The sequence below is a fragment of the Choloepus didactylus genome, chromosome 6, assembly GCF_015220235.1.
Source record: "Choloepus didactylus isolate mChoDid1 chromosome 6, mChoDid1.pri, whole genome shotgun sequence".
NCBI lineage: Eukaryota > Metazoa > Chordata > Mammalia > Pilosa > Megalonychidae > Choloepus > Choloepus didactylus.
The window spans coordinates 43,110,908-43,125,426 of NC_051312.1; the positions used below are offsets into that span (position 1 = coordinate 43,110,908).

At 35.5% G+C, this 14,519-nt stretch overlaps 1 protein-coding gene across 2 annotated transcripts in view; it reads right to left on the bottom strand.

Moving 5' to 3' along the window:
* The window catches only part of LOC119538366 (intraflagellar transport associated protein), a 69,179-nt gene that overhangs the window by 48,810 nt on the left and 5,850 nt on the right, over window positions 1-14,519 (bottom strand). The window contains exons 2-3 of one of the 2 annotated variants that reach the window (XM_037841278.1): window positions 7,470-7,583; window positions 3,199-3,354 (exon numbers count right to left, since the gene is read on the bottom strand). In XM_037841278.1, coding sequence (XP_037697206.1) covers window positions 3,199-3,331 — 133 coding nt within the window. In that variant the 5' untranslated portion in view covers window positions 3,332-3,354; window positions 7,470-7,583. The remainder of the gene's footprint in view (window positions 1-3,198; window positions 3,355-7,469; window positions 7,584-14,519) is intronic. The other variant, XM_037841277.1, reaches the window with a different exon arrangement.

The window sequence follows — 14,519 nt, forward strand, 5'->3', positions numbered from 1 at the left end:
TTGGAGGCCCCTCCTATAAGCCCTGACAGCACCCTGTGCTTCTCTCCACTGCAGCATTTATCATCCATTAGTGTACCTTCCTGCTTGCTTAATTATCTCTCCCACTGGACTCTCCAACCATCTCTCACTCTCTTTCTCCCACTGAGTACCTGAAAACACAAACTCTACCTTATTTAATTCTTTAATCATCAGCACCCAAAAAAATACTTAGACCATAACAATACAGGCACAGAATGAATGAATGAATGCTGCATTAACAAAAAATCAAATGTAAGTATTTATGTCTGTTTTCACAACCTAAAAAATGATAGAAATATGTCAAACAAGGAGGAAGAATCCTTTTTTCCTATAGACAGATAATTTAGAAAGGAATATAAACAAATCATAGAGACTGAGATACAAAAGACTGAAACTTAGTCTTTTATCTTATCCACAATGTCAACGATATAATAATGTATTCACCTATAATGAATAAAACCAAAATCTGCAAGCTGATCTTTATATACATAAAAAGGTTATATATATATATGTATATATATAATGTTATAACTTGGTCTTACCCTCTTGAACTAAAAACACTGTAGAGGATTCAATTACAACTACCTGTTTAAAACTAATAATTAATGAGTCTCTTTAAACATTTTGGTAGAACATCGTATATATTATCGAATATGTTCCATGGTTTTAAAACCACAGCTACACTAAAAGAAAAAAAAACTGCAAAACATCATCAACATAAATGTACTATAGTAAAAATTATGCTACAATATTAACAGTTTCCAACTGTTTTCCAAGTGTTTAAAGCAGTAATGTGAATTTCTTTCAATAAGGCTATAGTTTAATTTTTTCCAGGGAAATATTTTTAATAGGATTACTGACCCTTTTAACACCCATGTTAAGAAAATGAATCCCATAAGCACTCTGGCATATAACTATTATAAAAGCAAACAGAACAGTCAATCAGTGGAAATGGTAATGGACTTGAGAAACTAAACTTACTAGGGAAATGTATAAAAGTACATGTGGTGATAACTACTTTAAGAGAGAAAAGATTCCACTACATATCACAAAGCAACCAAACATGAGTCAAATGAAGGGCTGAAAAGGGAAAAAACAGGTTCAAAAGCTATTTGAAGAAATAGCTTTCACATCTTTCTTAATGGAAATAACCACCCACATCTACCTTGACCAATTCTGCTGACCACAATTCAACTCTTACACTTGCCCCTAAGCCCTGTTTGGTTTTTCAGAAGGTATTTAAAAGTTTCAGGGGGGAAAAAGCATACTTACTGGCTTATGAAATTTTTGTACTCATAACTCTTTGTTTTAAGAGGAATTTTTTTCAGGTCATTAGTTTATAATGTGAACTGGTGCCTAGGGATATTTTGAAAGGAAAAAAGAAGCTAATGTGCAGGAAGATGGTGTTTATATGACTTGCATAATCATTTGTTTCAACTCAATTTGGGGCACAAAACTGAACTCAAAATGAAGTCACCAGATCTGCAACAGTTGCTTTCTTGGCATGCAATGACGATATTGAAACTTGAAAACAGATCCCCACTGTAGACCCCCTGGAATATCAACATCCTTGCAAGAACTTCTTATTCTTCGAGGGTACATAAATAAAATCAGCCTTACAAATAATTTCAAAAGCAACTGGGACCATCAAAATGTCACTGACATAACAGAATGGTATTAATTCTGCCAGTTTTACCCTTGTTTCCACCTCCCTTTGAGCCATCCATTCTGCCATGTTTGGATCCAGAAAATAGTGGTTAAATCATTAGACTCAGAGAAAGCATGCCTCTTCCTGAATCCAAGTTCACAGACCAGAAGATGATCAACATATCATGGAAAAGCAAGTCATTCACAGCCCCAAAGCTAACTAGGTATTTCTTAAATTCTCCATTTCCCTTAAGTATAAACAGAACCACAGATAATGTTATTCCAGCTACCTTGCACAATAAAAGAAACAAGTTGTAATCACTTTCCTGATCTTAAATATAACTACCCTTCTACCACATCTATTCAGGACACATGAATAATGACTTAAAAATCAGAAGTCAGATATCTTGAGAGTGCCATAAGCTTGGAGATTATGAAAATCCCTGCTCTCAACCTTGGGTACACATTAGAATCACCAGAAGAGCTTTTTACAAAATACTGATTCCTGGTCCCCAGTCCAAAATTTAAGCTGTACTCTGGTATCAACGGGTTCTAAAAGCTCTCCAGGTGAATCCAATGTGCAGTTGGTTGGAGACCCAATGGTCTCTCAAATGAGCATCAAGGAACCCAGAAATGACCAAAGTACAGAATAAGCTAGAGGTGATCTGAAGCAAAACGTAGAACAAAGACTACAAACTCAAATGCCTACAAGAGCCACTGAAATCAATGCAGCACTGAAATCACTACACAGACACACTCTTAATTGTGAGAGAGACAGAATGTGGCAAACTAGACAGCTCACAAGTTCACGGGCAATAGCCCCTGGCTCCTGATCTCTGATTATTGCCTTGAGGTTATGCTGACTCTAGAATAACAGATATTCTGATTTAATCAAGAAAAATCAGAAATCAAGATGTTTATATAAAATGTCCCAACTGTTAAATGTCCACCTAATAAAAACAAGGAAGACAACAACCACACTTTGTGAGCCAAACAAAACACATAATGGAAGCACAGATTTGGTCTTTAGGCTTCAGTTTATCACTATGCTAAGAGTTTTACAGGGATTATTTCAATTGAACCTCATCAACCTTTAAGGGATGTACTATTGTTATCCCTGTGTTATTGGGAGGCACAAAGTTAAATAACCTCCCCAAGGTCACACAGCCAGTGAATGGCAATGCCAGAATCCAGATACGTGCAGTTAAATTTCCTAGAAGTTTTAAATATGCTTTTAACAACCTCCACTCTTTACATATGAATTTCTTCAAAACTACAAGGAATGTCTTACTAAATGATTTCTCGGGTCCTTTTTAACTCTCAAATTCAATGGCTCTGACTAATACAACTCTTGGTTATAGAAAAACATTCATATTTACATGTATTAGTCATGAATACCCTAATTAAGAATTAACTGATCAAAGGAATGACATAAACATTCAATAGTCTAAGGTTCTTTCTGAAAAAGCAGGAAAGACATAAAGTTATAATAAAATTATTTATTGCTGTGGAAAGTTTACTCTTCCATTTTACCTTTTGAAATATAAGTAAAAGTGCTCAGAAATTCTTCATATGTTTGCTCATGACAATTAACAAACTTATCCAAGACTTCTTCAATTAACCAATCTTCATCCATGATCTCCAAACCTGATATTTGGGCAGGCATTCCTACTCAGGTGGCTTCTTTATCTATGAGATCAAGAAAAACACAGATTAGAGAAGGTCGTGCCATAGAAGCACCTCTGAAAAGACCCTGGATGGGTAGATGGAACAGTTCCAAGGCCCCAAAAGGACAGATCAATGAATTCTCGTTCAAGAGGCCAAATTTTTGTTCATATCTTTACTGTTGAATTGTTAGCTAGCATTATTTTATTTTTGCTTCAGTTTCCTCATTGCCATCTTCTTAATTCACAGGAATTTCATCACAAATTAAACACAATTAGAAATTCAGTATTGTAAAGTGAGGAATTTTAAAGAGTATGTCAACCAACCACCCATCCAATGACAACAATAATAGCTAATACTTATTTGCTACTTTTTTAGCACTTACCACTTTCCAGGTGCTGTTCTGAGCACTTTAATGTTAATTATCATAATAATCCTAGCTAAGGTCACAGAGTCAAAAGGTAGAAGAGTCAGTTCTAGAAGCCTGATCCTCGAACCCAAGCCCTGAAGCACTTCACTCTTTTCAGTTTACTTTGCTTCACTCTATCCATTGCTTGACCCCTGTTCTATTGCAAATGACTTGCCTGAGCTTTAACACACCCAGGGACTGTGGACCCAACATTCCAAAGAAACCTTTGGACAGCTCTATTAAAGACTCCTTGTAAAATTGAGCTTAAATCTATTTCCCAGTACCTTGCCCCAACTAGTCCCTGAGACCCTGGGGCTGTACTGAATAATTTCAATCCTTGTACCTGACATCCTTTCAAATATTTTGAAGTAGTCCATACTGTCTTCTCAATCTTTTTATTTCATTCAGTGAAAAAATTCTTTTTCAAAATCCAGCTCAGAATTCAATTTCTCTCAGAAGCCCTGGCCCTATCATCTCCCACTAGCACAGGAAGAGTTAATCGTAATTTCTCTGTGTTGCCTTTGTACAAACATCTACTATTACACTTATCATACTATATTGGAAATAGTTATATACTATTCCAATGTATAGTCCTTCACTATACATTGACATGACAATGTCAATGAGCCCATGACAGGCAGGATCCATGTCTTTCCATCTTTGCATCCCAAATGCCTAATAGCTCAGGATCTGGCAGTCAATCAATAATGAGCTAAAATTATTCATTTGAGCAGGTACTCCAACCAAGTGTTGCTAGATGCTGGCAAACATTTGGCTAAACCTGCCCAGTTCCTTCATCTGTACCTTACATGATACAGTTTCAAGTCCTTTCACCCTCCTGATCACTCTCTCTGGAAAAGACTTCACATCCTGCATCCTTTTAAAGATATGACATCCAGAACTGAAGACAAGACTCCAGATCTGGTCTTACCAGCACAAGTATGGTGATATTTGACTAACTCCCACATCCTATTGCACTCCTGCCATGTAGCTGATAGACCACATTCACGTTCATTCTAGCGGCCCTTTCTCATTGTCAATTCATTTAACATGTTCCTAACTAAATGCCTGTTAAAATGCAATACCTCAATCACGTACTTGCACAGTTTGAATTTTACTTTTTACTTGTTGTATTTTGTCATGTTAGACACCATTCATTCTGTGTGAAATGTTATTCTTTTATGGCTTTGAGAAAAACGACCATCTAGAGAAAGCAGAAGAGTAATTACTGCCCAAGTAGTCAATGTAATCTGTGGGAGACATTAGAAAAAAGGAGTTCTCCAATACTGCATAGCAGAGAGAGTGGCTACCTTCCTTCCGTTTTTCTCAAACATGAGTAAATACCTGTTATTAATTTTATTTTCCCTCAATATTTCCCTTATACATTTCTTCATCACAAAATACAAATAATACAGATGTGTATAAGGTAAAAATTTTAAGATTTTTCATTTCCCCTGACCCCACCCAATCCACCCTTCAGAGATAACTGTTGTCTACAGTCTGAAAATATATTTCTAAATCTATTACTATAATGTTTATACAGAATGACAGTTTTTCCCTAACACTGGAGCCATATTATATATTATACTTTTCAAATGCTTTTTAATTTAACAAATTAATATGGACATCTCACTACTTTAATAAAAGACACAAATCTAGCCTATTCTTTCAAACTGCTAAATAGTCAGACACCAGCTATTCACTTACTAATTGGGTAACACTGGGTAAGACCTCTCTGGGCCTCAGTTTCCCCTCACCTATAAAGAGGGATAATAATAGTACAGGTCTATATTTCCTCAATCGTAATTCCAAAATACAAAAGAACTCAGAAGAAAACAAAAATGCTTTCTTAAGATGATGTCCAAACTCATTTGGTGGCAACACTTGATCTGAATTAACATGTGAGTATTTATGACTTTTATTTATTCTACTCAGTGTGACTATTTATGTGTTTTCCTGCAGAAATACTAATGGGCTTGCCTATGAAGTGCTTTCCCAGGCCCCACTTGAGAATTTGTGTAATACATAGTAGATTCATTCATTACTTTTCTAACTCCAAAAAATTCTGAATTCTGAAATACATCTGACCTGAAGGATTTCAAATAAGGTTTTATGAACCTATACACAGCTCATAGGATTGTAGTGATGATTAAATAAGTGTACCTGGCACAACAAGAAATGTTAGCTATGATGATGAGGATGATGATGACAACGACGATACTGGAATACTGTCAGTATTCTGTCTACAGAAAGATCTATTATGACTGTGACCCCTCTGTCTTTGAAGGCACTGATGTTACCTAAAGAAAAATCAAGATAATTCCTCAATTGTTACAATTCCAGATAAAACATGGTTTTGGAGAGGGCTGAGTGAAAAATAAAAAGGATAGCTCAGTCCCAACCTAAAATAGAAGAAACTATTTCAAGCTATTTGTACCTGAAAATTAGACACACAAAAAAGAATCAGTTATGTCTTAGACAAATGTAGATGTCAGCAATGCAAAGCTTAATAAATTATTCTTGCAGTTGCTAGATAATAAATAACAACAAATAAATTCAAAGGTGGCTATTATTTTACTATCATAGGACATGTACTTAATTACAAGAATGTCAGTGTCAATCTGCTTTTTCAGAATGGAACCCCATCGAAATTCCAACAATGCATTTTATCAGTCTCCTACTAAAACTATTTCTGGTAAATCACAAGCAGAAGCAGCAAGGTTGTGCTTTATGTTCTCCTCGTGGACACTTTAAGGGTGATAATGGAAATTTCTTTCGACTTTCTTTCCAATTCTCAAATTGGTATATTCTGAGTTTTTACCCTTAACACGTCTCAGTAGTACTAAAGATGAATAATTGCCAGATTATGCGCAGCATACATTCAAAATCCTTAAAGGCCTTTATTTTTTTCATGTGGTTATCACATACAGAAGAGACAATATTGTTTTTATTGACTTCTCAAAGACTTTCACAATATTCAGGTTCACAAACTGCTATTATTTGAAGAGTTTAACAAATATACAGCTTCATATTTAGAACTGTCTTTATCTATTTAAAATAAATAAATAAATAAATAAAAAAAAAAAAAAAAAAAAAAAACAGCCTACTATTAAAAGTCCCCAAGGGACTGACAGAGCAGATTATCATTTACCAGACAGTCAAGTGGTTTATGCAAATCCTAGTGGTTTTCTAGAAGGAAGCAATGCTTCTTCCGTTACCATTCATGTACTTTCATGTTTTTATCATGAAGTATTTTTCTAAAAGAAAAAAAAAGCTGTGTCTGGATAACAGGATTCTTTGTTTTGGTTTGGTTTTATGTTTTAAGGCTTAGAGCTCTGCAAGAAAAGCCCAGAATATGCTGTGATAATAAGTAAATGTGTATGAACATCTGCGAGTAAATCATAAGTAAAACTTTCACAGTCACTGCTTCTAAAGGAAATGCAGGGAGCATGCACTGCTCTGCCTGGACTACTAAACTTCCCTCAAAGACTACAGAGTTGGGAACAGAATTCTCTTCCTCCCAAGACACTGAGAGAGAGAAAGAAAATTACACAACCTCCCTGGAGTCATGTTTTCTATTATCAAAATGAAACTAATAACCTTCTGAGCTAGTCAGTTCTGTGTGCTCTCTGAAAGGACATTATTGTGAAATGTGGTACATGTAATTAACTCCATTGATATAGCACATCTTAAATGTTTATCTTCAGGTTCTCTACTTAACACAACTTACCCAAACAAAATGCAGATTTCAGCAGCAAAAACACAAAGCCTTAAGAAACAAGTCACCAAAAACTAGTCTTCTCTCAAAGTGAATAGCCTGTTTTCTTAATGGCACAGGGTATGTCTGCGAAGAAAGTTTTTTAGAAAACTGTGAGGTTTACTACTGCTGCTTGAAGACAATAAATAATAATACATTTTTAAAGAGTCTTACAGGTACTATCAAAGCCCAGTTTCTAAAATTTTTATAGTTCTGCTCAACAAGAATCTACTGCTGAGCTGAAAGGTAAGATGGGATGTTATCAAAATAAATCACTTTTGCTAAGGAAAGGAAACCATCAACCTTGGTACTTCACAAGGTAGGCCTTCCTTTATATTTTTGCAAATATAATGCAAATGTCCAAAAAAACAAAATTACACTGTAATTATACAGATTTATTCATATAATAGAAGAGACCCAAAAGTAATTATTTCTTCTTCCTTGAATGAACTACAACTATTTTTCTGCCTCTAATCCTTCTTGTGTTTTTTAGTTTATATTAAGAAGAGAAAAAGAAATCTAGCAACAGAAATTGTCAGACTGTGAGTTGAGAGAAATCAGGAAGGTTATCTAGTTCAACTTTAAAGAATAAATGAATGAGTCTGGGAGAGAAAGTTCAGGTGGGATTCTTTCAGCTAATGACTCTATTGATAAGCAGTACTATACGGTTCTCATCTTATAGACAGTAATGAGATGTTAGCGATGATGCATTGTAAGGCATCCATGAAACCAGGAGGAAATTAAAACACAGCAGTAATCTCCCCTGGATGGGTGTATCCATGCCTCCAGCTACATTCTGTACTCTAATAACATACAAAATGCCTTGAGTACGAGTATAGATAATGCTGCTGCTCGAGACACTCTTGAGCTATACGTACTCCAGAAAAACATGTTCTTAAACTTAATCCATTCCTGTGGGTATGAACCTTTTGATGTGGCTACTTCAGTTAAGGTGTGGATAGGTCTTAATCCTATTACTGGAGTCCTTTATAAGCAGAATGAAATTCAGACAGACGGGAGCAGCCAGAAGCAAAATATCAAGGAAACCCAGAAGAGTAGGGAGAGACCGAGACAATACCATGTGCCTTGCCATGTAACAAGCTGAGGACCAAGGATCACCAGCAGCCAACCCCAGAATGCCACAGTCTTTAAAAAGGAGAAAGTATCATCTTGATGATGACTTGATCTGGGCTTTCTCTTGACCTCAAAACTGTGAGCAAATGAATTCCCCTTGTTTAAGCCAATACATTGCATGGTATTTGCTTAAACAGCCAAGGTAATTAAAACGGACGCCTACCAATACAAACAAGAAAAGAGGGGAAGAGATAAAAGGAATCAAGTGGAAGGCAGAGCCTAAGCTCCTTTATTGCCTTTTATCTGGATGAGATAAAAACAGATATACAGTTCTAGCATCAAAAGATATACTGCATATCAAGGAGAAGCTCAACCTGCTTATAATTGTGCCTATGAGTCTCCCTGAGTGTCTCTTTGTTGCTCAGATGTGGCCCTCTCTCTAACTAAGCCAACTTGGCAGGTGATCTCATTGCCCACCCCACTACATGGAACCTGACTCCCAGGGGTGTAAATCTCCCTGGAAATGCAGGATATGACTCCCGGGGATGAATCTGGACCCAGCATCGCGGGACTGAGAACATCTTGTCCAAAATGGGGATGAGAAATTAAATGAAATAAAGCTTCAGTGGCTGAGAGATTTCAAATGGAGTCGAGAGGTCACTCTGGTGGACATTCTTACACGCTATATAGATAACACTTTTTAGGTTTCAATGTATTAGAATAGCTAGAAGTAAATACCTGCAATTATCAAACTCCAACCCAGTAGCCTTGACTCTTGAAGACAATCGTATAACAGTGTAGCTTACAAGGAGTGACAGTGTGATTGTGAAAACCTTGTGGATCACACTCCCTTTATCCAGTGGATGGATGGATGAGTAGAAGAATTGGGACAAAGACTGAATGAAAAATAGGGTGGGATGGGAGGGTTGATTTGGGTGTTCTTTTTTACTTTTATTTCTTATTCTGATTCTGATTCTTTCTGGTGTAAGAAAAGTGGTCAAAAATAGATTGTGGTGATGAATGCGTAACTATATGATGGTACTGTGAACAGTTGATTGTACACCATAAATGGTTGTATGGTATGTGAATATATCTCAATAAAACTGAATTTAATTAAAAAAAACATATACTGCATATCAAGTCATAAATGTCTATCAAACAAGTCTTCTAACTCTTAAAAAGGCATCTACCTCTTCATTTTCAACAAAAAACTTGACAGTATACGTAGGGAAGCATTTGGGGAAATGGGAAGGGAAGGGGATTACTGTTTACCATTAATTTTTAGAAGAGAGCTATACTGTCTTCCATGCAGAGTTCCTGGAAGTAGGTATGTCTTAACAGCTATAATTTTTCCTTGACAAATCTCACCTTAAAGAAAAGATACAGAAAAAGCACTCATACTAAAAACTGTGTCTAATAAAAAATGTGAGTTCAGTACATGCTTACCATGAACACAGGTATCACAAAGTTTGCCCTAAAAGAAACAGATCTGGCTCCTTCCCTAAAGATGATTATCATCTATATATTCTATACAGGATTCCATTTTTGCAGCAGGAATGACTCTGATTACCCTTTTCATGATTATTTTAAGATTAGGAGCAGTATGGGATCAAAAGTATTTTTAAATAAAGGAAGTAACAGGAATGAGAAAAATTAAAACATATTAAGGAAAAACAGTGGATTTTTAAAAGGAAGCAGGAAACAAAAATGTAGGAAAAAATCTTTGAATTAGGCTAAGGGTTCTTAGACTTAACAACAAAAGTATGATCTATAAAAGGAAAAATTGATAAATTGGACCTCATCAAAATTAAAAACACAAAAAGACAAACTACACATTGAGAGACAATATTTGCAAATCACATATCCAACAAAGAATCGGCAACTAAACTATATATTAAAAAAAACTCTCAAAATGCAACATTAAAACAAAAAAAAATCCAATTAAAAATGGATAAAAGAAATGCACAGACATCTCACTGAAGATGATATATAAATGGCAAACACATAAAACAATTCTCAACATCATTAACTAATAGAAAAATACAATTAAAAATGGATAAAAGAAATGCACAGACATCTCACTGAAGATGATATATAAATGGCAAACACATAAAACGATTCTCAACATCATTAACTAATAGAAAAATACAAATTAAAACCACACTGAAATACCATTATATACCTATCAGAATGACTAAAATGAAAAATAGTGATAACACCAAATGCTGACAAGGATGCAGAGAAAATGGATCACTCATACACTGCTGGTGAATATGTAAAATAGTACACCCGCTCTGAAAAATGTTTTGGCAGTTCCTTTCAAGACTAAAAATGGACTTGCCAGAAGATCTAGCAATTGCACTCTTGGGCATTTATCCCAGAGAAATGAATAACTATTTTCATGCAAGAACTTATACATGAATAGTCATAGAAGTTTTATTCGTAATAGCCAAAAACTATAAACTACCCAGATTTCCTTCAACAGGTGAATGGTTAAACAAACTATGGTACATCCATACCATGGACTACCTACCACTCAGTAATAAATAGGAACAAACCATTAATACATGCAACAACTTAGATAAACCTCAAAGAAATTACATTGAGTGAAAAGAGCCAATATGAAAAGAATATATATTGATGATTCCATTTATGTAACATTCATAAAATAACGTAATTATAGAGACTGAGAACAGATTAATGGTTCCCTGGGGTTAGGGATAGTGGAGAAGGGATGGATGTGACTATAAAGCGGTAATACGAGGGAGTCTTGTGGTGATGCTATCATTGAGTATATTCATTGTGGTGGTGGTTTTGCAAGGCTCCAGCTATGATAAAATGAGCTACACACACATGAGCACAAGTATAACTACTGAAGTCTGAATAAGCTCTGTGGATTGTGCTGATATCAATGTCCTGATTTTCATACTGTAGTTATGCAAGATATTACCATTGGAGAAGGAGGAGCTAATGATCATGGGAACTCCCTGTACATTCTTTTGCAACCTCCCGTACATTCCCTATGAATCTATAATTATTTCAAAACAAAAGTTTACAAACAGGGGGATGGGAGGAGCAGGAGGGTAAGAATAAGCCAAGTAAGGCAGAAGATGTTTAGGAAAATAAAATTACCACTAAAACTTTGCCAAGAATATCGGCACTCAGGCTCTTCCCCTGCAGAAAGCTTTGGGGGAATGGGAATAATGCTAATCTATAAAATGACATGTTTAAGCAGAAACATTCCTCTTGAAAAATTTGCTTCCCTTTCCTGCTCATCCATCCAAGCTACTGTAATGAGGTTTCTTGAAGCTATCATTCATTAAGGCTTGCTGTTCATCAGCAGGTTGTATAAAATCAATGTTATTTCCCCAAAATATACTCTTCTTCCCAGCTGTTTAAGTCAGTCAGAAATGTCTGCACCGATTCACTGGGGCAGGTCAACTACATATCAGTGTAAGCTATGAATTCCATTAAACAAAGAAAAATGCAAACAGTTAAACATTTGGACTTCTCCCCGCTCACTCCCTATCATATTAAAAAAAAACAGATTACCTGTGTACATGGAACCTGCAGGATATGCCCGTTAAGACAAATCTCAGAAAATGCATTGCACCTGAAATCAGGAAGCTTACCTTTTCTGTATCATTTTTGCTTCTTTGTGCACTTTTTTGAAAAATTTAGAGCTGTGCAAGAAAATACTCTACCTCCACTATGCAAGAAAATACTCTACCTTCACTCCCTAACAACTCTTACAAGCACATTAGCTGACCTCTAGACTAGTAAGTTTTTCAAGAAAAACACACCATACACATATTTCAACTATGTTCAAAACTGATATCCTGTCCTCAGAAATGTTATCAAACAACATCGATGAGTTATGGATGATAACAGTTGAGTGTTTCCATAAGCATCTTTTCAAGGCCCCTAATAAAGCTGTGAATCCATAAGGCAGTAGAGTTTCTGAACCATTTTTATAGCTCTATAATCACACATTAATATTTCAATCATAAAAGATTTACTAGCTCAAAAGTAATCCCACCTTCACATGGGATGTGATGTCCCATTAGTGCTTATTTTATCTGAATAACAACTGTGGCACAAAGGCACCCACCCTTAATTAAAGTTATCCTTTCACTCCAACTTCCCTACTCTACCAGCCACCTGCACAGTATCCAGCCCTTTTACAATACCAGAAAACCCACTTTAAAGCAAAAACTCACGCACCTGGTTAGGAGCAGGTGTAAACCAACTGAACTAAATCAACTTTGCTTGCAGGAATTTATTTCCAAGTGTTTTAAAATGCCAGATCTTGCAAATAAAATCGACCTTTTCATTTGACATTCTCTTAAAAGAAATGAGATTTTAGAGATGTGTTTCCCAGCTATTTTTAATTCTCAATTCCAGTGACTGTGGGATAATAAATGGGCTTTAAGAGATAATACAGTACTTTCCTAGTTTCCAATTTCTTTCACTATTTTATTTGCCATTTTGTATACAACACACACACACACACACACATACACACAGTGCACATATATAATTTTTGCCAACATGTTTTCTATACCCAAAGGCAGAAAAATTAGAAATTTCCTCCCTTTCTCAAAACAAAATTCTTAAGTGAATATTTTCCAGCACAACATTGCCAGACTCCTCTGAAATTTTTCTATTTTATTTAACAGAAAAAATATTTAGTCTGCCTTCAATCAGAAATCATGGAACTTTTATAGGAAAATCTCGTCATTCTAGTCAGGTGTCCATATTTAATTAATTGCTTTAAATAAAAAATGGCAAGTTACTTGTCATGTTCTTCTCTTGACACTCTATCATACTAACTGTAGATTGCTTCCTTCTTTATATTTCCCTTTCCTTCCTCTTTTCTCTTCTTTGCCAGTTTCAGTTGTGGGTCATAGTGTGCGAGTCACTCAACAAGCCACAGATCTCCTTTTCTAGTATTAGTTTTAGCATTTTCTTAAAAATCAGCCACTTATTAAAAGAGAATAACTGTCTATGCCTATCCTAATGCTTGAAAAGTTGCCACTTTAAACTTTTTTCGAACACTTGTTAACTCATTGAATGACAATATTAAGTGGTTTCTCCATTTATAAAATGGGGATAGAAATGCCCAAGAAGTGTATGCATTTCTTGGGAAAGAAAAAAAAAAAAACTGTCATGAGTTCACGAAAGTGTTTCTCCCCTGCCTTTCCCCACCTTTGTGCCCCACCATGGACACACCCCTGCAGCTGTGTTACTTGTTGAGCTATTTATCTTTTCTGGCCTTAAGTAGTTTGAATGCATAAATAAAGGGACTGGACTTGAAGTTGTCTTCTGATTCTGACATTCTATTTCTTTTGTTCCAATTATGCTTTCTTTTCTGTTCACTTACTATGTCAATATAACCCATTACCATGTTTTTATCTTATCTCCCCATGGAATAAAGGTTAGTTTATTCTGTAATTACACTGACTTTATTCTTTAATTGTCCACTGTCTTTTGATTTAAAGAAATACAAATTAATATATTTAAGTAGTAGTTTGATTTCAAATCTGCCTTAAGGCCTAAGAAAGGGCTGGGTAACCAATAACTGTGATTTCCATGTTGGTGAACTTTTAAAACAGGTTGACTGTGGGAAGAATGAAAGGTGCATTTACAGAAAATCAAATGTTGCTTCTGCCTACTATCATGTAGGTTCCTTAAGGGCAAGACCTGCGTCTGTGATTTTGTTTTTTAATTCTCTATATACCTTGGTGCAAAATAGGTGCTCAATAAATAATGTTTACCATTTCATATTTCATTTCTATGCCGAGGACCCAAGGATCAGGCACATTGGCTGAGATCGCTGCAAGTCTAATAATCTCCTAAAGACACCGCAAGGGCTCAGTTTTAAAAACCATTTCTAAATGTGTTGCTAATTTCAAGTCTCTTCAGAAGACAACCCATTCAATAAGTAAA